Here is a 12,834-nt window from a genome sequence, read left to right as displayed (position 1 = left end):
TTTTTGTTCATTGTGGTTGTTGTGTTTTTGACTTTGTGTATTGCATTGTGACTCACGCTACCGTAAAACCATCAATGAAGAAGTTATTTTAAATAGATAAGTGGCAGGGCTGCAGATCGTGCTCCGTATTCTGCCTTTATTCAGATAGTATGCTGTACAGTTGTTCTTCTTTGCAATATAATATTCAGTCAGCCCTGCCTCACGGTTGGGTCTTCCATTGCTGCTGTTTCAAGCGGCTCCAATAACAGAATAAAAACATTGTTTATCGTTAATTGTTATGTTATGGGGATTTGTAGAGCGCACGATCATCTGGGAGGGTATCCTAGTGCTGAACAGGTGAGCCTAGCCACACCTAGGACCTAGTGAAAATACTCAGAAAAGCCAGGTATAGCTTCTTGTGGAATTCAAAAAGTGAGTAGGAAGCTATTATGTGTGAAGGCTTCAGAAGTGTTGTAGGAGAAGGCTCGACCACCAGGTCTGGTTTTCCATATGCGAGGGATGTGTGCAAGTAAGGTTCTGGACAAGCGAAGGTGTCTGGAAGGTTTGTGAAAGCAGGTTCAATTGTTGAGGCATGCTGGGCGGGTGTTATATAGTTCCTTAAAAGTGTGGGTGAGGAGTTTGAATTGTATTTGTTTGTGAACTGAGAGCTTGTGGAGCTCCTTCAGGTGTGGTGTGGTGTGTTGTGAATTGAGTGCAGCGTGGGAGGTTGAGGGTGATTCTGGCCCCCACGTTCGGAATTGTCTGCAGCCTTCTGGAGAGATTTTTTGTTGATCCGGTAATTAGGGTGTTCCTGTAGTCCAGCTTGCTTATGACAAGGGCATACATGACGGTTTTCCAGGTACTGACTGGCAACCATTTGAAAATCTTCCTGAGCATCTACAGGGTATGGAAACACAAGGCAGTGATGGCATTGACTTATGCAGTCTTGTCGAGCATGATAATCCCAAGGTTTTTGGTGTGGACGGTGGGGGTGGGGGTGGGTCCTAGCTCTGTTGGCCACCAGGTAGAGTCCCATATTGATGTGCTGTTTCCGAAGCTCTGGATTTTAGTCAGGTTGGTGCTCACCTTAAGGCAGTTGGTCTTCATCCAGTGGGCGATTTCAGTCATGTAGGCATTGAACTTGATTTGGCTCCTGGGTGTTTTGTTCATGAGGTAGAGAAGGAGTTGCATCCTGTCTGCATAGGAGAGTATGTTGATGTAAGAGTGGATGATGCCGGCTAGATGGATCATGTGTGCGTTTAAGAGGGTCGGACTTAGGGAAGATTTTTGTGGAACTCCACAGATGAGGTCACCGGCATACGGGGTGTACAGTGCTAGGCTGACTGACTGGGTCCTTCCAGTCAGGAAGGAGCAGATCCATTAGAGCGTGTGTCCTTGGATTCCAGTGTTGTGTAGGCTTTGGATGAGAATGTGGCGGGAGACTGTGTAAAATGCTGCAGAGAGGTCCAGGAGGATAAAGGTTGCCGTGTCTCCTCCATCCAGAGCCATGTGGATGTCATCTGTGGTGGCAATAAGGGCCTTTTGGCGAAACCAGACTAAGTAGTATAGAGGAGTTGGTGGTCATTGAGGTATTCAATGCAGTTTCTGTTTATCCTAAAATTTAAAGCTTAAAGGCTCGGTGTCTGCATTCCGGACTATTTTTTCACTGTGTTGGAATTTCTACTAATGGGAAAAAACTCAATAATTTTAATATTATGTCCTTTAATGTACTGATTACTGCTGACTTTTATGTACTTTGTATCTGCTGCAGTTATCTGATAGAGACTTATAGCCACATATTCTTTACCTTAAATAATTCCAGGTGTCAGCCAGGATCCAGAAGATTTTTGAGCAGTACCTCTGCGTGCTAGTAGGTGGTGTTTTTCGGCGCTGCATCAGTGTCAGAAGTGCCATGCGTAGTACTTATATAGGCGCCACCTCAGCGTGTGGACGTCAGAACTTTTCTTTCCACTCCAGATAGCTCTGATCCGGTATGAGCTACCCTCGGTCATTTTTTGAATGGCTTTTCTTGCTGAATTTTGAGTACTCTCTTTGAGATTTTTCTCTCCTGTTGTGAGGATGATACTCTAGAAACTGGCTGGTTTCAAGCCATGTGGTGCCTGTCACAAACAGATGTCTGACAGACCCCCACTTGGTGTGTTTGTGGTGCTTGGAGCGTGTCCACTACTACAAAACCTGCGAGGACTACCAGACCATCCATCTGAAGGTTCTGAGGAGTGATCCGCCAAGCTCATCACTGCCTGACATCGGACGACCCGGTGATGCTTAAGATCCTGTTCATGCAGAAGGTCCCGGGATCGTTCGCAGAGCCGCACCCGACAATTGTCCTCTCACTTAAAGTAATCATGGAAGTCGGGTACGTCCCACAAACATAAAGAAAAGTCATAGAGGTCTTACATTTCACTGCACCCGTCAAAGTCGTCCGACGAGGCACAGGAGCGTTGGCGCTTCGTCAAAGCCTCAGTCAGTTTCCGCTCTGTGCTTCCCTGATTTTTGGACAGACAGGTCTGTTGCGATGGTACTTCCCCCTTTCAGTCCTACAAGACTTTTTGATTTAGAATTGGCTTTGTAGATCCACCAACGGGGAGGCATAGCTTGGGTAACTATTCAAAGGTAAGGAATCTACAGCTAGAAGACTCTATCAAATGAACAAGTTAATTACATTCGGGGTCGCCTTATGTAGTAGAGACTATCTATTTGCAGATTCCCTTCAGAGCCGAATGCAGTTTTAGAGACTCCCTTCTGAGAGCCTTAGTTTTTCCACACTATTGTTTCGTACTCATCGTAGCTCCATGCTCCTGGTGTGAAAAGTCATGAAAGTAACTGACGTAGGTGCGGCAGGGTTCCAGGGTACTGTGCACCTCACTTCTGGCGTGGCCGCGCCACCTACCAGAGCGCAGGGTTATTGCTCAAAAACCTTCCTGATCCAGTCTAACGCCTGGGGATTATTCTAAAGCAAATAATCTGCAGCTACATAGCGTCTCTACCAGGTAAGGCATTACCAAAGGTAAGTAACTTGTTTGTTGTGTTTCCTGCTCACAGTAAATATATGCAGCAGTATGATAGCAAAGTTCCAAACATCCTTCAACACACCGCCCTTCCTATTGTGCAAGGCTGTACTGTACACATGGTTTTTCTGCACAAAAGCGACAATAATGCAAACGTGTGTTACATTTTCTTTTTAGCTGCCATATTTCATGAATGAGCTGACTCTCACTGAGCTGGACATGGGCGTGGCCATGCCGAAAATCCTTCAAGCTTTCAGACCCACAGTTGACCACCGAGGTAAACGGAAACCATCCTAAAATCATTTACTCGCTGTTTAGGTGACTGTGTGAAACTTCCTGTAGGTTTGTCAGAATCTCGAATGCACTGTGGGGGTGACTGTGGAGATGAACTCCCCCAATGCCCGTGAAGAAGCCTGCGGGGACTAATGCTGCTGCTCAATCGCTGAACAAGAGGCCTATTGAGAGTTTCATCCCCTTTGATGATATTATGTAAATGTAAATGTGTGTATACTTGTAAAGCGCACTATCACCTAGAAGGTATCTTGGCGCTGTATACCGCTGTGGAACCCTTCCTGGCTTTCCCTGTGAGATGCCCCTTACTGGGCACCTCCAAGGTGAGGCCAGGCATCCTAGCGCTTTCGGGGCCGTTGTGGAGATTAAGCAAGCTATTGCCCCGAGTTGCAGATTGGGACCCATGATTAGAGTAGGCACTTAGGCTAGAATTATCGAGTCCGTGGACATTGAGCCCAAGACCCTGCCGTATCGGGAATTGAACCCTGGTCCCGGGCCAGACCTCTGCCTCAGGGTCTGCCGCTCTAATCGGTGAGCCACACTTCTCCATACTCCATATTATATACACAAACTTAGACGTTCTATTTTTTTATTACCTGTATTTGAAAGTTAATTCTTACCAATAAGCAATTAATTCGGGGACAGATGTTGGGAAAATGTGGCATTCCTTTATATGGAAAGTTTGGTTAACCACAAAGTTTTTTGCTTTGTTATTGAACACATATCTTAAACGAATGTTGAAATGTCACTACATTGACTTTGGGCTATACTTTGTCATCGCTCTCAGTTTGCTGACGTTGGGTTACCCTTTTGTTCCCACAACTCTTACATAAATATCGCAAAAGTGCTTCGTTGCATTTCGTCAGTATCAAAACAGAATTTTTTTCGCACTTGCCTAAGAATAGGTCTGCCCCAGTTTGCACAGTTTTGCTTCCTGTGTGATAGAGAATGGGTCCAGCAACTGTACCTGAAGAAGCAGGACACAGTGGCATCTCATGAACAGATCTGTGGATACATGGCTGTGCCCCGATCAATATAGTGATAACCAACACACAAAGATATGTGGTTTGTTTAACATAGGGTGATGTTTTCAACATTCTTACAATTATCAAGCAACAACCAAGCACATCATCCAGCAACATATGTGAGAGAGCACAGCCCACTCCTGCCACTGTACCTCAGCGGACCGACACCACTCGGAGAGCACTTTGGTGGCAGGGCCTTGAGATGAAGTTTTGATGGCTGATCTTGCCATCATACAAACCAGCGTTCATGTATGTGGGCAAATCACAATTTCCCACCGCGTAGCACAGATAATGTCAGAACAGTTTAGAGAGTGTGAGACAAATTTACTGCCAAATTTCTAAGTAAACCACTTGCTTGCAAACCTCCCTGCTCCTACCTTGGAAATTTACACAGCAAAAATAACTTGTTCAAGGACGAGTATGTGTGCACTGGAGGATGGAATCCCGTAGTCTGCACTGAAATCCTCATATAGATTCCTGGCTGTAAGCACTTTTCCTAAAATGCGGTTGATTGTGGAGATGCATGATTAGTGTGGAACAGGGCCCTTCAGATATCTTCTACAGGGCAGTCCCGTGTCTGTTTCATAAAACACTTGCTCTGGGGACGTCCTGCTGCCCGTAGAAGATTGAGGAACATTTTAATTTGCAGGCTATGCTATGTGGATATCACTTGCTGCTGTGCGTCCAGCATTGCCCACCCTATGGTTCCTTCACTTCAGTTATGAAATCACTGGTTAGTCCGTGGTGCCAACGAGCTGACTATCATCTTATGCCTCCTCATAATTCAACCTCCCGCTGATCCAAAACCATCGCATGCCTCTTTGTCTCTATTCAGTGGAATTTGGAATAGTATTAAAAATAGGCATTATTTATCAATATCAGCCACACAGACAACTGTGGGTCAAGACTGGGACCTCATTGGCAAATTGAGACAATATACTTAAAACATGTGCTCCAACTGGTTATGATCTTTCCATTATGGCCTTTCCAATCTATTCCCCCTACTAAACCTTGCCCCTGGCTTCTGTAACCAGTTGCCTGTGTACCAGTGGACTGAAGTGGAAGCTGATCCTGAATGTTATAACTCCCCACCCCTGCCAGGGACAAATGTGCAGTCTTAACACTTGCCTTCTGCCTGAGTTGTCATCGAGCTAAATGCATTGACTCTAGGTACATTCACTTCACTTTGTTCCCCGACGGCCCAAGCTACGAGTCACTCCACATGCAATGGTAATAACAATCCAGAACCAAGTGTTATGAACGCAACATAGGCTCTGACAAATAGAACACGGTTATAATCCTGCTTCTGCACTCCAACCCTCACTCTCAAACCGACCCAAGACACCACATCTCTTGGAGCTTCTGCATTCTGACCTATGATTGAGCCCAACTGTTCTGCAGCCCCTGTTCCAAGCCCCTCCTGAGGCTGTTTGGCAAGGTCGCTGCACATCAGTACTTGCAGCCAAGGCTATGGTCACAGCTAAACCCCCCCCACCCAATGAAGGCATAACTATCTACAGTAGCAAGAGGGTTCTGGTTCTACACCCAGAATGTGGCGACTAAAACCACCCACAGACTGAGGATACCAGAGCTCCGTGTTCTTGTATCAGTGGTAAGGAGTTTGCACCCACTTGACCAAAACTTGTTGATGCTCCACACCAACACCCTCGTAATACATTCCCCTGCAGACATACAGCCACTGCAATTGTTCTGTTATCCTTATGATCTAAAGTGATGCTTATCCAGTATGCTGGCACCAATCTCACAAAAAAGGAGTGTACATATCCTCAAGAAATCGCAACCACACCCCCTCCGAGTGTGATACCCTAACGGATGAAAAACCCCACTCATTCACCACCTCTATCTAAATAGCTGCCTAGATAACTGCCTTGTTTCACGTATAAGGGGCTGCTGTTGGGCAAACACTTGGTTGTGAAGCATTGCAAGCATGTGCCTAGCCCTCATAGTGGGTGTGACACATGCTTCTAGCACCTGGGACGCTGGTTGCAGATCCAACTTTTAGCCGTTGAATCGTTGCAGCATCCATAGTAGTTGCATTGGTACACCTCGTCCCACAACCCTCCCCACCCAAATGATACACGGACAAGCATGTTGGGATGAAGAAGTTGCAGGTTTATTTGTGATACAAATAACAGAACGGGTTAACTGACAGGCGACCCCCTGTGCCCCGCAACCCCTTGTTGCAGGGCGCCTGAAGTTGAGCCAAAGAAGCGGACACCAGCGGCCATAGCCCGGTGTGGAACTTGGGAGAAAAACCTCCCACCGGCGGACCTTTCGTCCACCCGCCCTGCCCCCCGGACAAGGGAGAGTCAACTCACACCTTGCCCAGCCAGGCGTGGCGTTATTAGCAAACCCCCGGTTGCTCAGGCTTACAACCGCCCTAAGGACTAACGGGGTGCCGTCGAAACCAAGTCCCCAAGAAGGGCCCCTTGGCTTTATGCAGGACTCATCACGGTGCGTTTCGCACCGGGGCTTCAGGTCCTGTTCCTGCGCCTGTCCTGTATGGGGATCGCCTTGTAACTCCTCCTGCAACCTAGAAAACACAAGATACATAATTAAAATTCCCCCCTCCCCACTTCCCCCCCTTTCAGCGGGTGAGCGGTAGGGAGGGGAGCTGAAGGCGCGGGCCTCGCGTCCGAAGTCGGGGGGAAGGATAGATGAAGGGGGGGGGGGGCAGGGGCCTGATGGACCTAAGGCTGGCGAGGACAGCCTGACGACCGACTGGTAAGGTGGGCAGCAGCAAAGAGGGCGCCAGGAGGGAGGAGTCCCCTTAAATCCTAACTCAAAGGGGGGGTGGTCTTACCTCATAACCCCGCCCCCCCCGTCCCACCTCCACTGGACTGGCCTAGGTTTCCTACGCCCTACTACGGGGTTTGCCCTCCCATGGGGTCCCTTGCAGGGACCTCGGGCATCCCGCATAGTAGTTGCATCGGTACACCTCGTCCCACAACCCTCCCCACCCAAATGATACACGGACAAGCATGTTGGGATGAAGAAGTTGCAGGTTTATTTGTGATACAAATAACAGAACGGGTTTACTGACAGGCGACCCCCTGTGCCCCGCAACCCCTTGTTGCAGGGCGCTTGAAGTTGAGCCAAAGAAGCGGACACCAGCGGCCATAGCCCGGTGTGGAACTTGGGAGAAAAACCTCCCACCGGCTGACCTATCGTCCACCCGCCCCGCCCCCCCGGACAAGGGAGAGTCAACTCACACCTTGCCCAGCCAGGTGTGGCGTTATTAGCAAACCCCCGGTTGCTCAGGCTTACAACCGCCGGACTAACGGGGTGCCGTCGAAACCAAGTCCCCAAGAAGGGCCCCTTGGCTTTATGCATGACTCATCACGGTGCATTTTGCACCGGGGCTTCAGGTCCTGTTCCTGCGCCTGTCCTGTATGGGGATCGCCTTGTATTTTCCACAGCACTGGGCGTGGCACCCGCTGCGCCCAGAGCCCCCACTACTTAGCCCCTAGTTCTCTCTTATCTACATCCCGCTATCTCTAGCGCCTCCCCTAGATCCAATAGGAAAATTGCCATGCCTACCTTGGACAAGTGTACCCCGTCAGATTCCCAGCAGCCAATGGATTTAGCGTGCAGCAGGCCATGCCTGATGAAACCTACCCCTCTCTGTTCGCTAAATTTGCGCATTGCCGTGTTTACGCGCCTGCGAGTGACTTCTAATGCTTCCTGCGATATTGCCCCATGCCAAATCGGTCTAGGGGATATCTCTGACCAATATATGTAGCACTGCCCCAATTCGCCGCTCAAGATGCTCAAATCTTTCCGCATTGTATCTAACAATCGCCTCTTGCCACCAGGTCGTTTCCCCCTAAGTGTACTACCAGAATGTCCGGCCTTCGCCTGCTCTCCTTCAATAATCTACGCAGCGTCCCTATCAGTGCTGCCCAATGCATCCCAACCCAATGGAAGCCCAACCATGATATGTTGGTGTTGATAAAGCCGTGCTTCCAGGTGGTGGCCTGCACCCATCTCGCCAATCTTGTGACATAAGAGTGCCCCATCACCCATACCTCTGTCCCTGCAATGAGACCAGTATTGTTGTAAGATTAAAGTTTATTGACACACATAAAATCACTGCAAAACAAACACCACCGAGTGGCACAAACTTTGAAACACACATCGTCTTATTCCAGAAATGTCTTACACATTATTTCCAATATTTACACGTCATCAACTGTATGTCTGCTCACAGGGTGTATAATACTCATTGGCCTAACATATCTTCTATAGCAGTTGGATTCCCACCGACCTACTTTTTTGATTGCTTCGGCTGGGAGACCTACCCTAAATGCAGTGGTGGCTGCACCTATCCTGAAGGAATGGGAGCTAAACTTGGCCCCTTTTGCAGTGTATCCCGCCAGGAAGAGGCACCCTTGCATCACATACTCTACCTGGTACTTTGTGACCGGGGAGCCATCAGAGTGTATAAGTAGGAACCCTGCTGCACGTGGGCGGCAGGCCAGAAAAGCGGCGAGCAGAGCCACCGGGCAGTATTTGTCGTTGCCAAGCCGCTGTAAAGAGATATTCCTACCTTTGCCTGTCTGGTCTGTCTTGGAAGATTGCAAGAGGATCTCTGCGGAATCTGCTGTCAAACGCACGTCCTTCATTATCAGGGCCCTGGAGTTGACTTCTTTTTTGGACCGAGCTACCAGTTCGCCTATCCTAAAGGCTCCGAAAAATGCTAAGCTAAAAGTCACTGCAAAGAGCGCTGCCTCGTAGGCGGAATGTGTGACCGTAGGCAGGGCGTCTATCAGGTTTCTTAAAGTCTCGCAGTCTATGGGGGCCCTCTGATCTGCTATTTTGGGCATCACTCTCGCCCAGCCTTTGAGTGCTGCCCTTGTTGTAAACAACGTCGTTGAGTCCTTCTGACCCAACAGGCGGGCATGGTACCCGATGGCCGACAAGTGCCCGGCCATCCATGAGTGGCTTTTCCCCTCATCCTTCGCCCAGACCATGAATGCCTGCACCTTCTCCACTTGTCTCGAGGCCTCCCGCTCCCATGGGCCCATGACTTTGCAGAATGTTTTAACACACGTCTGGTATCTCCTCATGGTCCGAGGTGCCAAAGACAGCTCGCCTAGTTCCCTGATGCGCTGCGCCACTGCAACAGATGCCAAAGCTGAGCCGGGAAAGGCGTCATCTCTTCCCTCGCCCTCGGCCAAGCCTCTCGGAACCGCTGCCAATGGAAACGTGAAAGTGCGTCAGCAGCCGTATTTTGGACTCCCGGGATGTGCCTAGCCCTGCACTCCACATTATTGTATAAACATGTTTTAACAAGTTCTCTGAGCAAGCATAAAACACGTGCGCAAGAGCCCGACTGGGTGTTGATGGCCTGGACTACCGCCATGTTGTCAGACCATAGCACCACTCGTTTTGCAGACAGTAATGCGGGCCAAAGATGGAAAGCCACCACGATTGGGAAGAGCTCTAGTACAGTTATGTTGTTAGTGATCTTTTTCTTCGGAAGGCGCGGGCCTCGCGTCCGACGTCGGGGGGAAGGATAGATGAAGGGGGGGGGCAGGGGCCTGATGGACCTAAGGCTGGCGAGGACAGCCTGACGACCGACTGGTAAGGTGGGCAGCAGCAAAGAGGGCGCCAGGAGGGAGGAGTCCCCTTAAATCCTAACACAAAGGGGGGGTGGTCTTACCTCGTAACCCCCCCCCCCCGTCCCACCTCCACTGGACTGGCCTAGGTTTCCTACGCCCTACTACGGGGTTTGCCCTCCCATGGGGTTCCTTGCAGGGACCTCAGGCATCCCGCAGTGCACCCACTCTGCACTTTTGCAGCTCCAACAGTTTTGAGATTAGTGCAAGCTGCTTTGCTTGTCTTGCATGCTTGATGCTTCACCCCTGCTGGCTCTTGGCAAGGAGCGTTTATTGGATACTACACAAAATATCTAACTTAGCCCAGTTCGGCCAGCTAGCTGGGTTGCCACAGCAATTGGGAACACAACTCTTTACTTCACAATCCACGCCCAGATTCCAGCTGAATTTCCTGCCTCTTCATAACTTGCACCTTTTATAGCGAGGGTCACAGCTCGCACCCCTTAAGCAAACCCCAGGCTATGCCTCTCGGGTGAGCTGAGATCCTAATCCTCTTATTAACGAGATCTCCAAAAATGTACACACTATGGTGCTGATGCCCAAACTGAAGCTGCATCAGAATATTCCCCCGCCCCCTTCTACTTACCATAATAAGTAAGGTCCATCGGGCCCTGCCTGATGCTGGCTTAGATCGCACGAAATGTGATGAATCAAATACTTGAACGATTCTTAGCCACTAGTAATTATTCTGGACTGTGGGTTCTTTTTTTGCCTTTCTGCACCACCGTAGACTGGAACCAAGCATATGTAAATTCGGTTTGGAACTGCTGAGCGAGTCCCCTCGGAACGGGAATTAAAGCAATCGCAGGCAAGTTTCAGCCTTGTTGGGCCTTGAAAGCAAGGTGCAGCTTCAGCCCATGCACCGCGCACGCTGGACCCTCTAAGCATGTAATAAGGTCCGTGCTATTCAACAGTGCCTGAGATGAATTGGAGCAATCCAACAGTCACTTTTGTGTGTAGCAGCAACTTGTGCAACCAAACCCACCTACAATGACTTGCAGGCTATTCCAGTGCCCCCGGTCCATTCCTTTACCTTGAAAAGGCCTGACTACGAACTCCCATGCAAAGAAATGCAAATGTAGAGTTTCATATGAGTTAGGATATTGTGACCTGAACACAGTCCCACTTTGTAGTCGACAATCCTGACAACCTAATACATCCACCTTCTGTGTCTCCACACAGGTCATTCTGTCTGGGTTATTCGACTTTCTGGGGGCCCATGTCCTTAAAACAATATTTCATTGTACTGATTTGTATTTTCATTTATATAGCGCTCACTACCACAGACGAGGTGTCAAAGCACTTTTTTGGGTGAGTAGCACCCTACTCTGGAACCCATAAAGGATTAGTGTTGAATTAGTATAGTGAAATGTGAAAGTAATTTGAATGGTGGATAGGTTGGTCAGTTATTTGGATTCAGAGGGATAGAAGAGGGAAAAATACATTTATACAGCGTTTGTTACCCCTGAGGGGGTGTTGAATCACTTTTTTGGCAAGTATCACACTACTCCGGAACACATATAGGATTAGTGTTGAATTTGTATAGTGAAATAGAAAAGTAATTTGAGTGGTGGATAGGTTGTTTAGTTATTTGGATTCAGAAGGGGAGGGGAAGGGATAGAAGAGGGAAAAAGGTTTGTATTTATATAGCGCTTGTTACCCCTGATGGGTTTATCCCTATCTTAGATAGTGGCGGGTAGCTACCATAATTCTTTTCTACCAAATTTTGTACAGCCTGTGTCCAGGTGCTGGGGTTTACTAAATGGATGTACTTCTAATGCACCATAGGTGTGTAGAGGTATTGAACACGTTATAAATCTTTGTACTGAAAAGTAAATCTGTTTGCAGATGATAACTGACGAGTTTTGTCCAATATGTTCCACACAAGTTTTTTGGAACTGCAGAAAAAGTTTCCAGGACGGCAAAGATTCTACGTACTACTTACTACGTATTGTAAGCAGACTTGAGTTATTTGACAGAATCGTCTTACCATGACAATTTCTATTTAACATAGAAGAATGTGTTTACCAGGCACTAACATATATACATGGTCTTGTTTTGCTTCAGAAGATGGATTATCTGTAAGGTTTTCACCACAATATAATGGCTGTAGGTAGTATGATCTTTAGTACCTTCAGACCCTGCTTATTTTAAGTGAACCATTGCTCCTTGGACAACTGCTGCATAGAGTGTACATTGTTCTTAGTAGATACTTTTTAATACTCTGCGGTGTATTACTCATGTGAATTTCACTAGCTGAAAACAGTGTGGTACAGAGTAAATTCTATCCATAGAGTAAAAAGAGTTAACAGTACCCACTTTTCTACTGATATCCACTTAATTTCTCCGTGTACTTTCGATGACTGTCCATGGTTTGATACAGGTAAAAACTGTCCATAGTAGGGTATTAGTTACGTAACAGAGCTTCAATACCTGGAGGATCTTGGTTTTCCCTGAAGAGTTGAATACAGATTGAACACTGTGTGCATTATCGATTGCCCTTTCATCTGTGGTTCATAGTCAACATGAACTTGGTTGCCCATGAAGTATGTGGTGTACGGTCAATGTTGCACATAACACAAGCTTGTATTTCCTACCGGCCCCATGGCCTTTTTTTGGGGAAGGGGACAGGGGCAGCACAGCCCCCCTCTATAAGCCTCATTATTATTCATGAACTCCTGAGGACTCATAAAAATTGCCTCAGGACCTACCACATGATTGCAGCTCCAGGATCATTTCCCCGATCACCCATAGTGACCGTGGCCCCCAAGGCTGCCATACGGATTGCCAGAGGACAAATCTTGCTCAACTTGCACCTGCCCTTCCTCCATCCCACTATTACCCCCCAACCCCTGCCTCTCTGTTCAC

The 12,834-nt window shown here is 48.1% G+C and overlaps 1 protein-coding gene across 4 annotated transcripts in view; it reads left to right on the top strand.

Annotated features, from left to right (window-relative positions):
- Positions 1-12,834, top strand: part of TEX2 (testis expressed 2) — a 716,722-nt gene that overhangs the window by 581,528 nt on the left and 122,360 nt on the right. For all 4 annotated transcript variants that reach the window (XM_086930910.1, XM_086930912.1, XM_086930911.1 and 1 more), the window contains exon 7: positions 3,186-3,285. In XM_086930910.1, coding sequence (XP_086787036.1) covers positions 3,186-3,285 — 100 coding nt within the window. The remainder of the gene's footprint in view (positions 1-3,185; positions 3,286-12,834) is intronic.

The sequence above is a fragment of the Lissotriton vulgaris genome, chromosome 7 (genome assembly GCF_964263255.1).
Source record: "Lissotriton vulgaris chromosome 7, aLisVul1.2, whole genome shotgun sequence".
NCBI lineage: Eukaryota > Metazoa > Chordata > Amphibia > Caudata > Salamandridae > Lissotriton > Lissotriton vulgaris.
Note: the sequence above shows the minus strand (reverse complement) of the source record. Positions and strands in the feature narration are given on the sequence as shown.